This window comes from Coturnix japonica, chromosome 1 (genome assembly GCF_001577835.2).
Source record: "Coturnix japonica isolate 7356 chromosome 1, Coturnix japonica 2.1, whole genome shotgun sequence".
NCBI lineage: Eukaryota > Metazoa > Chordata > Aves > Galliformes > Phasianidae > Coturnix > Coturnix japonica.
In genome coordinates this window covers 115,119,999-115,139,206 of record NC_029516.1, presented here as the reverse complement: position 1 = coordinate 115,139,206, position 19,208 = coordinate 115,119,999, and the positions used below count along the sequence as shown (strand labels likewise).

Sequence of the window (19,208 nt, the reverse complement as noted above, 5' to 3'; positions counted from 1 at the left end):
ATCCATTTCCCCTAGTCCTTCTATTGTCAGCCCTTTCGAAGAGTTTACTCCCTTCCTGGGTGTATATTCTTTTCAGGTACTGAAAGGCTGCAATGAGGTCACCCTGCAGCCTTCTCTTCTCCAGGCTGGAAAAGCCCAACTCCCTCAGCCTGTCCTCATAAGGGAGGTGCTCTAGCCTTCTGATATCTTTGTGGCCCTCCTCTGGACCCTTTCCAAAATCTCTCTGTCTTTCTTGTACTGAGGGCTCCACACCTGGACACACTCACCTCATCAGAGGTCAACCTGCACCCCAGCCTTTCGCCTATCCACATGCACACGCACACACGTGTGCCACTCTGCCCATTTTGCACACCCACGTGCATGCGCCGCATCTTATGCCCTCCTTTGCATTCACAGACGTGTGCAAACCATCCCTGGGAACATGTATGTGCCTACACCTACCACAAACATCCCTTTGTGTGCACCTGTATGCAACCCAACTCCTCAGCACACCCCTGTGCAAGCACACATTTTTGCCACTGCGTCCACGCACTATCCATGTGCTCACACACACTCACGTGTCTGCTTCCCTTAGAGCAGCCCTGTGTGCACACACACAGACACATGTGTAAAACCTTCCTTTCACTCCCAAAGTGCACGCACACACTGGTACCACAGTGTCCTTGCGCAACTCCAACACTCTGCAAACCCCTGTGCATGCACATATATGTGAATGCTCATCCTTGCACACATACCCACTGACCTGCACACACCTGAGCAAACCCACTGGTTTGGACAAAGGACATCTGAAAATCAAGACAGTAGTTTCGGTCTCTGAGTTTACACTTAGAGAAGTCTAATCTGGGACAATGCAAGTCAGTGAATATTGGGCCAAATCCTTCTGTACATAATTTTCTTCATCGTGATTGTTAAGATGAATAAAACAATAGCACGTTTTCTCATTGTTTTTAATGTTCTTTTATTTCTACTGTACAATAAAATGTACGTATAAATATATTCAATATAAATTTCTTTTTCTCATGAAACATCTAGACATTTTATGGTTTGAGTAAGAACTGTGTATTCTTTGTGTTTCTTTCCCATTTACAAAACTCAGTGCTTTTAGGTTTATGCAAAATTGTTGAGGATGAGATCACATTTATCTGCTTGGTTCATGCAATCTAACTTGGATACATATGACCTAGGAACGTGATCATCCAAGAAATTCTCAGGAATCAATGGAAGTAAGATTTAGGGTGACCAAGCCCTAGAACAGCCTCCCCAGATTAAGTAGTCACATCACTGAGCTTGCCAGATTTCAAGAAGTATTTTGGACAGTGATCTCAGACATAGGGTCTGATTTTTGGGTAGTCCTGTGTGGATCCAGGAGTTGTAATTGATGATCTTCTTGGGTTCCTTCCAAACTGGGATATACTATAATTCTATGATGTTAGAAGTATGTTTAGTCAACAGTGCAAACCATCTCTCATACTCTAATAACAGAGCATAAGATGATTCTGTCTGTATTAGGTGGGATGAACTTAGGATATATATTCTAAAGTAGGAGCAGTGTTTGGTCATAAGTTATTTCACTTAGAAAATCTGGTAAGACCATACATGCCCCTCCAAAATGTGGGAACTTGCAGTGTTACTTTTGCCATGTTATTTTCACAGGAAAACAAATGGTGACACCCACATTCTGAACCGCTTGCTTACAAATACAAATAAGCCCAACAATTTTTCTTGAAAGAAACACTGCTCTTTCAACCTTAAAACAGCAACACTGAAGACTGGCAGCAGGATGACGATAATTCTGCTGCTGTTCTTTGCAACTGAATGCCGGAAATTTTCTCTTCTAAGCATTTTTTCATTCAACACCCCATCCCGTTGATTGAGCATGAGCGTGCCTTTAGTCACTCAGAGAAAGAAGAATGTGAGAGGTCCAAGGGAATGATGGGACTCATCCTCTGTTGTTGAGGAGAGAGAGGCTCAGAGCTTGTGCTGCTGCCGAGAGCCTGGGGCTGGAGACCTGATTCCAAATCCCGATCCAAGAGGCTCGGCTTCTCCTCAGTGACAGTGACTTCATCCTGATTGGAGGTGCCGCTGTCGGGGCACTCGAGTTGTGTTTGGGCTGGGCTGCACTGCAAAGGCATCTGGTCACAGTCCAGGCTGGTGACTGTGGTTTCTGGCAGGCTCAGGGCACCCCCTTCAGCAGAGCTGGGAGAAATGACTGCCTGAACAATGATGACCTCCTTCTCTCCGTCGCTGATGTCACACGGAAGGCTGTCATTTGAATTACAGCGAATTGTGATTCCCATGAGCTCTCCATTTATGGAAACACTCCCTGAGCAATCAGCACTTGGCCTGGCTCTTGTGGGTTCACAAGGGCTGGATTCACCTAGGAAGGAGGGGAGACACAGGGGTTAGCGTCCAACTTTCTCTGCCCATGGGGGCAAAGGCTTGGTGCTGCCTGTCAAGTATGCTTCAAACAGTTTGAGAGGTTCCTTTGGGAAAACAGGGGTCAGCTGAAGATGTCAGTCACGGGCCTCAATGCCAGAAGGAGGCACAAGCCCACTGAAAGCATGCATTCTACCTGTGTTGCTGACAAGCAGTGTTTTGAAAGCTGGATTTGCACCCTTACCTTCCAGGACCACGAGTTCTGTTTCAGAAGGCTCCCTGGCACTGCGCTGCAGTTGGCATTTGGCCACAGGGGATGGTCTGCACAGGCAGAGGCAGGAACACCAACTGCCAGCTGGTGATTCCTTCCTCTTTCTGGGAGAACTTGGTCTGGAGAGAAAAAAGAGCATGCTGTCAGTCGTGGTGCGGGAGGAGGAAGAGTTGCACCGAGCCCTTGCCAATAACTGCCCCTTCCTGGCACTGCCTTGTTTCTGCTGAAACACAGCTTAGAAACACGCTCTGTTTCAAACAGAAGAGGATGCTTCCATTCCTGCACCTCAGCTCTGAAGTCCTGCTGGCTAGCTTCCTTGAAACAATGTCAAGGAAGATGCAGAGCATGTGAGCAAAGGCACTGCAGCCAGACAGCACTGGAGCTGGCAGGCGTAACTGCTTTCTGAGCAACTGTGCGTCCTTAAGGGAGGCTCGAAAGCATCTCTGAGTCTTATGCTAACACCACCTCGGCCTCAGCTCACTGCCATCTTTAATTTCTAGTGCCAGCAATTCCGACCAACAGCTCTGCTTAGAGGAGAACCAGAACTGGTTTCAGAAATGTAGCCCTGAAATCTGGAAAACCGTAATGTTTCCAGTTACAGCCAGCACAGGCCAGGATAGATATCAGCGTGGCTTTCTGCATCTCATGACAGCCTGCCCAGCTAGGAAGGAAGGGCACACTTGTGTGGCTCTACTGAGCCCGTCGGGCAACTGTGTGTTAGTTGAATCTTTGGAGATATAATGGACAAAAAGAAACCAATAAAGCCCACCTGACCAATAATGATAGAAGCTGGAAAGGGAAGTCCTCTTTACCTTTCAGATGGAAAATCAATAATTGTGTGGAATCTCCCTGGAAATTCTGTGGGATCTTCCTCCACTTCAATCTCACTGCTTCGTTTCACTGCAGGAGAGCTGCTCTGGCCTCTTCTCAGAGCTTGTGCCTCTTGCAGGGTGAGCAGCTTCCTGGCAGGAGAAGAATCCCACACAGACTTGGGCCCAGGTAGAGAACTGTGCCCTGCAAGGGAAAACCACAGGTAAGAGGGAGGAGGATCAGAAAGCAGCAGCACAGCCATAATTAAGAGCTGCTCACTGTATCAAAAAAAAAAACAAACAAAAAAAACCAAAAAAAAACCAACCAACCAACCAAACAAAAAAAAAAACTAGAAAATGGGTCTGGGAACTCAGAAAGCTTTGCTGCCACACTTCAATAATGCTTCACCCCCATAAAAAGCATCATAAAGGCAGGGATGGTTTTCTGCATGTAAAGTCTAGCCTCGGACATTCTCAGGATCCAGCAACAGGGTGCCATATTCTCATCTAAGCCCAGAAGCCTTTTGTCCCATTGAGAGTCAAAGCGTATTTGAAAGATCTTGGAGAAGGGTTGGATTGGATCAAGATCAAGCTAATGGAGGAAGACGCTCACCTGCTTCCTCTCCCATGGCTGATGAGGTTTTGGAGCTGAATAGGCTGTCTGCGTGGCTAATGAGGAATTCCACCACCGCTGTCTGCGTCTGCACTTCCAAGCAGGCAGCTCCTCCGCTGGTGCAGGCAGACTGGCTCTGCTGGGATCTGAAGNTCCACTGGCGCAGGCAGACTGGCTCTGCTGGGATCTGAAGAAAAGGCAGATTTTACAAGTCATTCCTCCAAGACTCTTTCCCCAGGTCTGAATTTTTGCAGCCCAAAGCAGTCAAACTGGGCTCTGGAGACTTCCGCAGTGGGCAATCAGCAATGCCACTGACAAAATTCTCCTGGATGATCAAGGACACAGCAGTCCCAGCTAAACAAGAGAGCAGAAACTGTCATCTAGAAATTGTGCCCCTGGGGTTAAGGGATAGCAGTCCAGGCTCTTCCTCTGCTGCCAGCCACTTCTGACAGCTTTTACAGGAGAAGAGCACATCAGATGAAGAAGAAGGGAGGATTGCTTTCTTTCTGGAGAGCAGAACTAAGCGTTGTGCTTAAACAGAAAAAGAAGTTTACCTTAAGAGGTTTGGAGCCCACACTATTGCTAAATTATGAGCGTCCATGTTGGTGACTGAGGAGTTCCCAGCAAGAGACGCCAAATGCCTCATCAGGTACTCAAGTGTCCTGGAAAACAAGAGGGGCAGATGTTCAGAACCAAAAAGCAAGCCGTGCTGCCGTGCACAAAACAAACCTCAGTTCTTGCTAGTGGTTGTCATTGCTACCATCCCTGAATATGAAGGAGGTAAAACATTCCCAGTGCCACCATGCTGCAGCACCAAGCCCCGCAAAGCACAGCCACAGCCATCGGCTGCACCAACCGTGCCCCCGTGCCAAGGAACTGACCCAATCAATTGACCTGATGCAGCCTTCAGCCGCTTCAGTGTGCAGACGCATGATGTTGCAGGTGTGAGGCAACACCTGGATAGCATCATCGCCCTCTGAAAGGCAGGAGGGCTGAGCTCAGCAGACCGAGCACAGCACTGACCTGTAGTGAGGAGCAGGCAGCTGCTGGATGGCGCCCTTCATTCTCACCATCCTCTCCTCCTCGGTAGCAGCACCGGCAGCGTCCTGGAAAAAGGCAGGAAGGGATTCAGACACCAGTCAGCCTAATTAGCTGCTACAGGTTTGGGAACCGTGGGGACAGCGTGCTGGTGGTCAGCACCGAGGCAGACTTGACGCCTTCCAAGAGGCATCAGGGGAAGACCGCAGCACATAGACTGCGTCATCAAGGCCAAGCAGTGCAAGCTCAGGGGGGCTTTACTGCCTGATTGCGCAGTGCAGCTCCTCGCAGCAGGCATTCGTCTCCAACTCCACTTTGCTATTAACCCCATTCTACCAATAGTTGGGAACAGCAAAGGAAGGGGAATTCTCGCAAGCATGGTGAATAACTTAAATAAGCACCTCCTGGCACCACCAGAAGCGGCATCAATGAAAGGTAGGATGTGGCAAAGACATGCCTCATGGGGCTAACAGAAATAAGACCTCAGAGCTGGGGCACTGCTGCAACCTTCAGCCAGGACGCCCAGGGAAGAGGTACATATCTTTTCCAAGACATTGCCCTGTGCTTACCAAGAACTTGGCATACAGCTGGTCAGTCAGGAGAGGGTTTGGGAGCTCCCTGAAGTACATCTTACTTAGGGAGCTCACGCTGTGAATGTCACGGACGCTAAGCTCGGGAAGCTGCTCTGAATCAAATTCATGGCTGCAGAGAAGGACACAGAATTGGGCAGGGGGCATTGAGAAAGACGAAAACAAGTCCAAAGCCACACAATATACAGTCAAGAAAAGGAAGGGGTTCCTCTGAGCGCCCGAAGCATGGCACGTGCCCCTACTGACAGCTGTGTCAGTCGCAGCACTCTTACCGTAGTCGCTGGATCTTGGACGTGACACCGGACAAGCGGTATATCCCCCGCACCATGCCATGCTGCTCGATGAATTCAGAGCAGCTCTGGAGGACCTGGGGGACTACAGAACAAGAGCCAGCGGTTAGCTGAGCTTCTTACTCAAGTCCTGGTTCAGGCCGTGCTCTTCTCACGTCCCATCCACTAAGCCCAACCGGGCTACCGCTTGCTTCCTCCTTGGAGGAGAAAGCTGGCAGGGACAGCTGTGAAGAAACTGCACAGAGATGTGTTCTTGGCTTTCCAGAAATGCCACAACCTATCAACAGCCTGGAGAAAGTAATTCTGGCAAAGCCACAGACACTGCAAGTCCCATCACAGCTCCCTCAGGAATGGAGGAATCCAATCTCACAACCAGAAGAGCTAGGAAACGGATGCAGGATGCTCTTTGTGGCCAGAGGGATTCCTACGGTTCCAGGCTGAAACAATTGCTGGATATGATCTCCCTTTCATCTTTAGATGCCCAGTGGAGGAAGATCTCAGGAATAGGCTGTTCCTTACCATCACGGCCAGAGCGGAGAAGGTGCTCCCCCAGGTCACACCCAAACACCCCTTCCTTCTCTGGCTCCGGCTGCCTCGCTCTCTGGGGCCGGGCCTTCACCAGGGATCGAAGGAAGGGGAGGAACTTGCCCTGTTTCTTTGGCACTGCACAACAAAACAAAGAAACCAGTTCATTTCAGGATTGGATCGGTTGGACGAGGCCGAGCTTAATGCATTCGACAGAGCATGGAACAATGGGAAGAACATTCCAAACAAGGACACGCAAGAACGGACTTTCCCCATCCCTGCAAGTGCCCAAGGCCAGGTTGGAAGGGGCCCTGGACAGCCTGCTCTCGTTTCCTACTAAATGTGCAGGCTGGCGACCCAGACTGCGGCAGGGGCTTTGGAGCCTGAGTATCCTTTAGGCCCCTTCCAGTCCCAAGCCATTCGAGGAGGATTCTGTGACTTCCCCAAGCCCAATAACATACACAGTGGGATTGGGCCAGATGTCTGCATGTTGTGATGGAGCTTAATGCAGTCTTCTTGCTAATCTTGCTCAACTCGGGCATTAACGAAACCCCTGAATGCCACGTTCTGACCCCATTTTACTAACTCGCATTATCAAATGTAACATGTGTACCTGGCTTTCGCAATGAATTGACCAGGGACTCAGGAACTGTTCCGCTAATGAGTTCCACGCACTCACTAGGGAAAGATCCAACCTGTAACAAGAACAAAAAGACAGGTGGGCATTAGCCCAAGCCCAGAGTCAAAGGGAAGGTTTTCTGACACCGACACAGGGCAACCGTTTGCGTCCAGAAGCCCTCCTGTGCAGGCAGAGCAGCTCCAATCTGAGATTCCTGACTCTACTGAAGTTGCGCTCTCTAGTTGGAAGCATGTGCATACCTGAAAGCCACGCTTGCCTCTCCACCATGGGCTCAGCTCCTTTGGTGGCATATCAGTAATGCACACCACGTCTCCCACCTGCAAGAGATTGAAACGTCAACCCCAGATTCAGCACAGCTGTGAGGAAAACACAGCTCAAATAACTGCCTTCTTCTGCGCTGCAGAATATCCTAAAGCTTGACAGCAATTGCACCAATGCAGCCCCCAAGGCATTTTCCCTTCTTAAACTGAACTTGGAGGTACAAGAGTTACACAACATACACAATACAGCCGTGCAGTAAGAAACGGGTCTGAAAAGCAGCAGGCTCTCTGCCAAAGGCTATGGAAGAGCTCTAGTTTTAACACGGGCATCTATTAGCAGGGCTTTCTGAACACATCTGCACGCTTCACACCCAGTCTGCTCTTGCTCAGAGACCAGGCTCCCATACTGGGCAGGATCTGCTTGATCAGAAGGTTCAAATGCCCAATCCAACCATATTGGAGAGATGGCTGAACTCCTCCCAACCCAGCACAAGTCTAAGCTGGAACCAAACCCTCGAAGCTTAACCTCACAAGACATTCTGAAGGTGTCTGAGACTATTCCTGAGGCATTCACACCCTGTACTCTCCCGTGCATGACAACAAGGAACGCCTGTATCTACTTACCTCCAGGGAGACTTCATCCGGTGCCTGGGCGACGTAGCTTTTGATAACATGGGCCGCTGCAATCGCTGGAACGTTGAGAGATGACACAGCACGCTCCAGCTGCGGCTTCCACATGTTATCAGCCTGCAAAACAGAGCACAAGCCGTGGTCAAGAGCTGAGCACAAACGAGGAGGATTTCAAGATGAGGAGCACATCTGCAGAGAAAGCTGCAGGAAAGGCGCTCCGTCCTTATCAGGAGCACTTCAGAAGGAGCTGCACGTCTCATGACAGTAGTTTCTCTTCCTGCTGTGCAGCGGGTTCGGCAGGCCATGCAAAGATGCATCTCTCTCTACACAGACTAATCTGCAATGGCACTGGCACGGGCAGGTGGCCTGTCCGCCTTTGGCCCACTCTATCCTGCAGGAGAGTACATCTGTTGCTCCCTCTGCTGGCTCAACACAAGAAACAAAGACAAGCCAGAGCTTCATACTGTACCTCCGTCACCCCAACCTCAGGCCCATCGCTGATCTTGCTGCACGCAACGCCCATCACCACAGGTGTGACCAGCTGGAACAGAGCAAAAACACGCTTCTGTTTTCTCTATTCACACAGCACAGTATGGAGAGACTTCTTCAGAACTACCCTTGCATACCCTGCGACATAAGCAGGTGTTTGAGAAACTACCCCTTGCTTCAGTCTATTCCAACGTGACAGCCTATTAGGCAGCGTTGTACCAAGTTGCTTTCCTTCAGCCAGCAGATGGGGACTCTGGCACAGTGCAGCAAATGGATTCGCCCAGAGCACTCTGACAGTGTGATAGCAGGGCATTAGACAGCACCCTTCTGAGGGCTGAGCTGAGGGGCAGTGAAGAAACCCACAGCATGCAAAGCGATGTGGGGGGACAAAACATGGCACGTACCTGGCAACGAGATCACCTCAAGCTATCTGCCGCAGTTCCTTGTCACTTTGCTCAGATGTTCTGAGAGCAAAAGCTGCACCGAGGCAGTGGGCAGAGGGTGGGCAGAAGACAGAGAAAGAGCAAGTCAGTGAGCAGGGCTAAGACAGCCATGGAATAACACACACAGCACAACCGTCCCATCCACTTGCTGCAAGACATGCTGAGTCTCAGGCTACGTGATGCCTGTCTGCCCAGCAACTTTATGATGCTTCCACAATTGAGCAAAGAAGACAACGGAAGAAGCATGGGACGGGTGCCACCTTTACAGACACCCCCTTTGGAACATGTGTACCGGGGGAGAATTACATCTGACGGTCAAGAGTAAGCAATACGGTGCTGTGAGCCCCGACAGCCACCAGTTCTCAATACCTCACTGCCCACCCGTCCATCCCATGCTGGTTCAGCTTACCTACAAGCTGCTGCGCAAAAACTTCTGAAGAAAAGGCACTAAACGCACAAGAAGAACAAGCCAACCAACCACTCCGAACTCCTGCTCACCCACAAAGGAACACAGAACACACCGCTCCTCCCCTCAATCCAGCTGCTTATGACATCATGAAGGGCCACCAGCCTGGTCCACCATGACCCCTCACAAGGGGGGGAGGCAAGACCACGTGTTCACATGTGATTCCAACACTGCACCACAACATTCCAGAACTCACTGTGGGCTTGGAATTCTATCCTGGTGTGGCAGCGCAATGGGAGGTGTTAGGGCACAGCTGAAGAGCTGACAGACACCGCAGGTTTCCAAAGGAGGGTGACAGATTAACTCTCAGTGTTCTTTTGCAGGACTCTTTGGGATACTTCAAACCGATTTCACTGCCTAGGTCATTTCTAGAAAGTCCAGTTGACAAATGCTCACTTTGTCTGGTTAATGCCTCTATACATCATGAATGAAAATTGAATAAAATGGGCACGCGACCTTATGAAACTTAACTCTTTGCTCTTGTTGTTATCCAGACACCTAAGATGAGCACTGTGTGTCCCTGCTCCTGACTGAAGATTCACCCAAGTCTGTGTTCCACTCTGCTCCACCTCAGGGTCTAAAAGAAACACAGACAGAGATAATGAGAAGATCTTTTGTGCAGACGAAAGCGCAGGCTGCACGCGTATTCTCTTTAGCAAGAAATACTACTTGAGAATCCACAGATAGTTTTTTGAGAGGTAGTATGAAAGGTGAACAGAAAGTAAATAGATTCATTAAAATAACCTAGTTAATCCTCTCCCCATCAAAAAGGAAGCTTTCTGGGCACTGTAAGCAGCAGTTCTGAGAACACCTTGCACCACAAATTGCGGCACATACATTTTTTTTCCCACAGGCCCCTCTCTTCTGTCATTTGTGTCAGATTCACTCAGGTTAAAATACGTGGATCAGAACTGCCATTCCGATCTGCTGAGGCAGGATCCCACCGCCAGGACGTCCCCCAGTCCCATTCCGTGTTTTTCCCAGCAAGTGATATCACCTACCCAGACTTCTGCAGGGCCTTCCATACGGTCTCCCATCACAGGGAGAAGCAGGAGAGCTCTCAGGGCACAAAGCTCAGGGCTGGAGAAATCAAGGCTGCCTCTAAGATGGTGCTTTCAAACAGCACGAGTACCTGGATGTAGGACTTGAATCACAAGGGTAACGTGAAAAGCCTCCAGTCTAGAAAACAGATTCTTTTCGATCTTTTCGACCAACTTCCTTTGTCAATGTGGTCTACCTGGATTTCAGTAAGACCTTTGACACTCTCCTCCATAACATTCTGGCAGAGCAGCTGTCTGCCTGTTGTTTGGATGGGTGCACGCTCTGCTGGGTGAAGAGCTGTTTGGATGGCCGGGCTCAGAGAGTTGTGATCAATGGAGTGGAATCCAGTTGGCAGCCGGTCAAGAGCGTCATCCCCCAGAGCTTGGTGCTTGGGCCGCTTCTGTTTAACATCTTCATTGAGCATCTGGATGAGGGGATTGAGTGCACCCTCAGTAAGTTTGCAGATGACACTAAGTTGGGAGGGAGTGTTGATCTGCCTGAGGGGAGAAGAGCACTACAGAGGGACCTGGATAGACTTGATCAATGGGCCAAGGTTAACGGCATGAGTTTCAATAGAGCCAAGTGTCGGGTCCTGCATTTTGGTCACAACAACCCCAGGCAACCCTACAGGCTTGGGGAGGTGTGGCTGGAAAGCTTCCAGACGGAGAGGGACCTTGGTGTGCTGATGGACAGTCGGCTGAATAAGAGCTAGCAGTGTGCCCAGGTGGCCAAGAGGGCCAATGGCATCCTGGCTTGTATCAAGAATGGTGTGGTGAGCAGGACTAGGGAAGTCATCCTGCCCCTGAACTCAACGTTGGTGAGGCCTCACCTCGAGTACTGTGTTCAGTTTTGGGCACCCCAGTACAGAAAGGACATGGAAGTGCTGGAGCGGGTCCAAAGAAGGGCAACAAGGCTTGTGAAGGTCTTGGAGAATATGCCCTATGAAGAGAGACAGAGGGAACTGGGGCTGTTTAGTCTGGAGAGGCTGAGGGGAGACCTTATTGCTCTCTTCCAATACCTGAAAAATATTTACTGCGAGAGCGGGGCTGATCCCTTCTCACTGGTGACAGGTGACAGGATGGGGGGAAATGGCCTCAGGTTGTACCAGGGAAAATTTAGGTTGGAAATCAGAAAAAACAAACAAACAAACAAACAACTTATTTACAGAAAAGGACATAAAGCACTGGAATAGGCTCCCCAGGGAGGTGGTTGAGTCACCATGCCTGGATGTGTTTAAAAACTGTTTGGATGTGGTGCTCAGGAACATGATTAAGTGGAGGGATGTTAGAGTTCGGGTAGTATGGTTAGGTTGTGGTTGGATTTGATGATCTTTAAGGTTTTTTCCAACCTGAGTAATTTTACAATTCTATGACTACATACCACCTTTTTCATGGAGCACTCCTCAAAATGTTTATCATTGAGATCACTTGTTGTCTTTGTGAGTTTTGCTTTTCACCAATTTTCAAGCCCTTTTAATTCTGTTTTATAAATTTCATTACTTACTATTTGCATTGGATGCCTAAAAGGAATGGCTTCTCTTCATTAACTTTAACTAATAAAGGCACCCTCCCTGTTTTTCCTTTGTTGTTTCTTCCTTTCATTCTTCCTGTCAGATCACCAAGTTCTGAAAATAATATTAACTGATAATTTTCAACCATGCAGAAGGAAGTTTTGATTTTTATATGAAGTTTTGTTATAATCAAGTTTAATTTGATTCCCATACCATCAGAATGATCTTCTCACTGACAAAATATAGGAAAAAAGAAGTATTAATTATATGTATATTCAGTATTGTTTTCAAAAGAGTGTAAAGAACAGGGTTTCTGTACCTAAGAAGTTGAAGAATAACTGAACTTTTCTACTGAATGTATGTGAACTCTTTTAAGACACCAGCTGATACTGTGATAAGGTGAAACTCTTTTTTCTCTCCAGTTATTATTTTGCACATCTAAGTTAACATAAAACTGAATAAGAGCATATAAGAATGTGAAAAATTATTGCGCTACCATAATCCTTAGTATTCAGTTATTTAATTATGCAGAACAAGATAAAATACTTGCTTTTTTTTTTTTTTTTTTTCCTTTTATAAGATACTTGAAATATAGTACATGATCTGACTGTATTTTTCTAGTCTTGCATATCTATTAATTGCTTTGGAGATAATAAAGTGATCCTAGGAGTAAGGCTAGCTAAGGAAGGTGCTTAAGAAAAGTATGAATTTTCAGAATTTGAGTCCTTGCTTATACTATAAAATATTAAAACAAAACAAATATTATTCATTTATTCTGTAAAAATGTTAAAAGTTTACTTCATATATCATACCAACACTAGCTACAAACATAATAAATATTAAAGACTGCCATGCAGAGTAATCAGCACATCTTCAAAAAAACACACGCAACAGCATTCCATCAAAAACCTACGGTGAAGTCGAACATTAATCAAACTCTCATTCAAATGCTTTTAAATACACAGAACACTGTGACATCTGATTCCTCATTATAAAGCATCCTTTCTTGAAAATCTTGCAGCATGTTAGGAAGGCTTTTAGCCCAGCAGTCAGTCAGAACAAAGACAATACATTCTAACACCAAGTCCTTAAAATCAGCTTTGCAGAAGGTGAGAAGATTATATAATGAATTTTCAAAGGTAAAATCAGTACACATACTTAGAAGCCTGTAGAAAGGGAAGAAAAAAAAAAAAAGAAAAAAAAGGAAAAAAAAAAGTCAGAAAAGAAAACCAACATATTTTTTTCATAAGCTGTAGTTTTTAAGCACCAAACTGGAGAATATGGATTCACACAAGGTAGCATGTGAGCATAGGATTCTTATGAGAATATATATGATGAATTTACTCTTTTGTAGGGAAAAGGAAAAGGAAAAAGGAAAAAAGTAGAGGAAAAGGAAGAGGAAAGAAAAAGGAGAATGAATAAGGGGAAAGAAAAGGAAAAGGAAAAATAAATAGGATCATTTCAGTTCACAGATCCATGTTTTTCCCCTGATTGCAGTACCACTGTGAGACTGAATGACTTCTGGTTTCCAGGGGTAAGGGTACTTAATTATTTGAATTTACCCGCACACACTGACATGATTATTCTTACACTGATGTTGCCATTGTTCTATTTCTCTGTACTGGACTAATTAAACGATGCTCCACAGGTAAATCTGAGATTCAGCACCATGTCTGAATTTCAAATTAAGAAGGGGAGCTGTTCAAGTTTGTTCATTTAGTGCAGTATTTCACGACTTGAAGAAGAGCATGTCTTTATTCCACCATTCCCATTCTTTAGTATTACCCCAATGAGAAAGGGATGAGATTAGAAGCATTCAGGGTATGTTCAGACAAAGAAAATACTGTATAAGAGAACTGAGACTTCTGCCTGAAGCTGTCACAGTAAATACTGTAACCTGAATAGAGATAGTCTAGTGACAATGATGGTAGGAAAATATCTCTGGTGTTAGCAAGGTGATAAAAAGAATGGAGCAGTCAGTTGTCTGAGAATTAAAGTTTTGATGACCTGTGTTGGTTTCACTTCTTAGTTTCTTCAAAATTTTATTCACATTTTGGAAGACTATGATCATTTTTTTATGCACTGAAATCTGATCTGGCGAATTCTTCATGTATTCTTAGACACAATGGCCAAGGATTCAGGCTTATGCTTTAATCAAACTTAAACTCATGAAATCTCTTTTGCTGGAACATGTCTTCTGTACAAGGATAAATTTTAACATGTGTTACTAAATTGATAATGGTGATCCTCTTTTTCTGTAAGTTTCTTATTCCTAGTACTTACTGTTGGAATAAGAAAGAGATGGTAAAAACAAAACAAAACAAAACAAAACAACAACAACAACAAAAAGAAACAAAACACTTAAACAGTCCTTTTGAGATAATCTACCTGCTCTTCATATAAGCCTAATTTTTGTTATCCAAACATAAGGGGGTAGTAGAATACACTGATTAAGTCTTGTCCCAGACCTTAGTAGACCTTCAGCATAGTAGACAAGTATCCAACACAGCCCAGTACAATGAGTGCTGTTTCTGTTGAGCTCGAGGAATACTTTATAAACCTCTGGAAAAAAATGTATAAGTCATGTTGTTTATATTTCTAATATTAACAATAAACAGTAAATATCTGAATAACACAAACACATGAAAGATAGGCAGCAAACAGACTAACTAGCAAACTAAAGAGATCTTATCCTATGTTAAAAATTAAAGGTTTAATATGCACGGAGAATAGGAATAAATAGGAATGAAAATTCAACAGATATTATGATTCAGTTAAGATATCAGCATATCTTACCTACATTCATTCACAAAGAATGATCAGATCAGTGTAAAATAAGTATTGGCATTGGTACTTAAAGTAAAACCTCGCATTGATCACTGAAATTAAGTTTCTTTCTTATCATATTAAACATCAACAGAGAGAAAATGAAAAAATACGGAGTAGTTCTTGATAATTGGATCTGGTAAACGAAGCAAAGAAAACAGTTTCAGGATTCTAGCTTCTAGTTGGTTTGCTGTTTTAACTTCTCAAACAACTGAACTGCAAATGTCTATGTTTTCTCCTTACACACTCGAAGCAAACATCCCAATCAATCTCTTAAAGTGTACAGATGCCTGCACAAACATTCCATTTCAAAGTATTCTTCTGTCTTAACAAATTAGCCCTTATTAATAGTCTTGCATTCATTTTTTCAAAGCTCTTGAGCAAGATGTTTGGTTGCTGTAGTTATTCTGGCACTAATATTTGATGCAATGCAACAGCTGTCATGTTTATACTATTTATTTCAGTACACTAGATAGATACACTGCTTTAATAAACAGCCAGTTCAAAAGGAAAACTGGATTCTGAATTACAAATGCTAACCCTTAAGTAAAATAGAGTATTCTGAACACATACAGATCATATACATTCCATAGATTTCATGGCTGTAGTGTTGTATTTTGATTAATTCACTGGCTAAAATGAACAATTGCCATTTTGGTACACTTCTGCAATACTATTATGAAGAATTTGTAAAACAGTCGTTTCAACAGAGAAAATCAAATACATTTTTGCCTTGAAAAACAAAATCAGGATACAGTAAATACAGACACAGCAGATCTCTTTGCTACAAAACACAGTCGTGAACAGGACTATAGAACAGCAGCTGCAGTTTCACAGTGCCTGAGGTGTCTTAATGATTTAGCCTTAGTAGTGCTACAGATGTACTAGTTGCTACTTAACCTTTTGCCAAAGTTTCTCTAGAAGTGCTTTGCCAGTGCATTTGTGGTTTTATTTACACTTTTGCTTCCATGCCATTCCCATGGGCTTTCACCTGTCCAATAGGACTGGTACAGTGAGTTCTCATGGGAAGCAACCGCTACTGGCTTGTCAATTGCTCCTCTTTACACTGCCCTTCTCCTGTTTTGAAGCCTTTAGGCATGGGATTCATTTGACTTTTCTTGAATGTGGAGATAACCAAACATAACACTCAACAAAATAGGCAAAAGGGCTTCAAATGTTTGACCAATACCATTCAGTAATACATGTGCACAGAAACTAAACAGAATACCATTATGCAGTGCTCTCACCTTTGCCAACTACTGTGAAGTTAAGAACAACTGAAAGGTACTTTGAGGCATTCATGATTCCTACTACTTGGAACCAAATATAAGGCAAAGAAAACATCATCACTGCGGTTGGCACCCTTTCCCTCACCTCTCATTGTTTTGGAGAGAGCCCCTCTCAGAACAGTGTGCTTGCCTTGAAACACTGTCATAGCTTTTTCATGCCAACCACCAGGGAGAGTCTGTGCATTCTTTTGCCCTTCACTATTTAATTCCCCTTTTCTTTTGCAATTTCCCTCTTCTTTCTCTCTTCCATTTTATTGTTTTGATGTTGTTCTTTTTTTGTTTTTATTTTTCCCAAAGTGTAACTTTAATTATTAGTGTTCCATACAATTGTTTGTGGATCTTTCTAATAAATCTGTGCTTGTCAGCTACACAGTTCATTTTGCACATGTTGTGCTTAAGAATGTTTAAGTTTGATAAAAGCATACGGCAAAATCCCATTTATATGTAGATTCAACTATAGATTTGTGGAGAGTAGTAATAATCCTTGCCAGATTCTTCCTTCTTAAATTCTTTTTATCTTTGCATTCCTGCTCTTCAGCCTTTTCTTTGGAAGTATTAGATGTTTCCTTGACAGTGTATTTCTGAATGATATTTTGCAAATAAAGATGACACTTCACAAACAATTAAAAGACAGAGCGAAAAAACCATCTGACCTTTGGCTACTAAAATGTTAGGTAGTTGATGTTGAAATCCAACTTCAATATGTTTGTGGATAATACAAAACTGGAAGAAGCTGATGATGCACAGAAAGCTGTGCTGCCATTCAACAAGACCAGGACAGTTTGGAGAGTGTTTGAAGAGGAACTTGATGAAATTCAGCAAAAGCAAGTGTAGAATCCTGAACACAGGAAGGACTAGTCAGATGCATCACTACAGATTGGAATTTGTACTGCAGAAAAGAAGCTCTGCAGAGAAGGATATGGGTGTCCTGATGGACAATATGCTGGCCATGAGCCAGAGGTGTGATCTCGTGGACAAGAAGGCCAATGCACCTGAGGTACATTATGGAGAAAGTGGTCAGCAGGTTGAAGGAGATGTTCTTCCTCCTCTACTCTGTCCTGGTGATATCACGTCTGGAGTACTGTTTCCAGTTTGGGAGTCCTCAGATCAAGAGAGAAAAAGAACTACTGGAGAGAATCCAGTGGATGGCCCAAATATGATGAGGGTCTTGGAGTCCATGAGGAAAGGCCTGGGACTGTTCAGTCTGGAGAAGAGAAGGCTGAGGATGGATCTTATCATTGTTTATAACTACCTAAGGAGTAGGAATCAAAGGGATAATGCCAGGATCTTTTCAGCTATGCAGTGACAGGACAAGAGACAGGGGGAAAAAAAAACCTGCAAATCTTTCTTATGTTTGTATGGAACAGGAAGAACAAACATGAGGAATGTCATGGCTTTATGATCATCGGTATTCCATATCATCACATCCTGTAGTGTACTGGGAATTGAAGTGCTAAATGCCCAGTTCCACTAAGATCTGAGGAGTTTCTCCCTCAGATCGTTGCTGCTGTTTTTTTAAAATTATTTTGGGGTCCCCTGTTTCCCTTTTCTGGAGGCGTGGATTTTGTGAAATCCCTCCACCCCACTAGTCACAGAATTGGGCCAAACCAGCCCATAAACCATTGACAGAAATAACAGTCTTAGAGAGCACTGGAACAGGCTGCCTAGGGAGACTGTGGAATCGCTTAAATTATTCAGATATTCACAACCCACTTGGATGTTTTCCTGTGTAATCTGCTGTAGGGAACCTGGTTTAGAAGGAGACTGTACTTGATGATCTCCAGAGGTCCCTTTGAACACCTGTGATTCTCTATGAAATCAGTAAACTACTCAAGGACTGAAAATAGCACTACTGGGTATGCCTGAAAATAACGTTTGACTTCATCTTTATTATATCTCTTGATGACCATAACTTTGAATAAAAATATATAAAGTGTTAAATTAAAAATTATTGTGTTTTTCCTGTAAGGGGGATTTTTTTTTTTAAAGTTTATCTTTGATGGTATCAAGGAAATTTTAGATTAATTTAACAACAGTATGTTAATAAATATTCATATTTATATGTTAGAAATCAGAAAAAAAATCTGTTTTCTTCATCCTATAGAGATTATCATTTGGTTTAGTAAAAACTTATAATTTACAAATTTAGAAGGGGTAAAGAAATCTGCTTAGTATTAGTAGCAAACACAGTAACTCAAAGATAATGTGAGGAAAATCTTCATTTTATCAGGTGGAGGACTGTTTGAAGAAAGCTTTCCATTTTCCACAGGTGCTATTTCTCCTTGTGCACTTCAATCCCCCCTGTCTACTTAGCAAGGTACAATATATCATAGGAGGTCCTTCCTCCTATGATATATATAGGAGGTACTATTTCTAACAGCACAATGATGTAGCCTTGGTAATGAGATAAATAAATAAGTAAATACATAAAGTCAGAGACAGAAAAATAGCTGCACTTCAGCCCTAATAAATAATTAATAAGTATATATAAGTAATAAGAAATGTATGATGCAAGAGAATAGTAAGTATATATAAGTAATAAGAAATGTATAATGCAAGATATTAATAATAGAAACAAGAAGGGTGATCAAATTATCAGTAATTGTCAACAAAGATTCACCAAGGTGAAGTAACACTGAGCAACAAAAATAATTAAGAGAATGGAACATCTCTCCTGTGTAGAAACAGTGAAGGAGCTAGGACTGTCCTGCCAAGAGAAAAGGCTTGTGGTGGTAAACAGTTGGGGATTGTCAGTGCTTATCAATATATGCAGACACCTGAAAGGAGAGTACAAACAGGAAATTCAGGATATTCACAGTGTTTAGTGACAGGATAAGAGGCAGTGGGTACAAACTGAAACACAGGAGGTTCTGTCTAAACATTAACAAAAAACAATATATTTTTACTGTGTGGGTGATGGAGAGGTTATAGTGTCTTCCTCCTTGGAGATCTTCAGAAATTGTTCTCAGTACTAGGCAAGACTGTAGACCTGCATGAACAGTGAAGTTTGGCCAGATGATCATCAGAGGTTCTTTCCAACCTCAGTAATCCTCTGACTCTATGATAAAGCTGCAGAATACCTAATATTTCAGAATGTAAGTG

General features: G+C 44.1%; 2 protein-coding genes across 2 annotated transcripts; both read right to left on the bottom strand.

Moving 5' to 3' along the window:
* Nucleotides 1-941: 941 nt before the first annotated feature.
* LOC116652898 (rho GTPase-activating protein 32-like) lies at nucleotides 942-3,719 on the bottom strand. Its single transcript, XM_032442481.1, has 2 exons — nucleotides 3,460-3,719; nucleotides 942-2,766 (listed from the first exon to the last, which is right to left on the bottom strand). Exons 1-2 carry the CDS (start codon nucleotides 3,717-3,719, stop codon nucleotides 2,514-2,516), a joined length of 513 nt encoding a protein of 170 aa, XP_032298372.1. The 3' UTR covers nucleotides 942-2,513.
* Nucleotides 3,720-3,885: 166 nt separating this feature from the next.
* Nucleotides 3,886-8,190, bottom strand: LOC107306034 (rho GTPase-activating protein 32-like). The gene is made up of 9 exons (XM_015848800.2): nucleotides 8,037-8,190; nucleotides 7,392-7,469; nucleotides 7,126-7,207; nucleotides 6,507-6,650; nucleotides 5,970-6,072; nucleotides 5,677-5,809; nucleotides 5,093-5,175; nucleotides 4,624-4,731; nucleotides 3,886-4,215 (listed from the first exon to the last, which is right to left on the bottom strand). Exons 1-9 carry the CDS (start codon nucleotides 8,148-8,150, stop codon nucleotides 4,044-4,046), a joined length of 1,017 nt encoding a protein of 338 aa, XP_015704286.2. The 5' UTR covers nucleotides 8,151-8,190; the 3' UTR covers nucleotides 3,886-4,043.
* Between the last annotated feature and the right edge of the window lie 11,018 nt (nucleotides 8,191-19,208).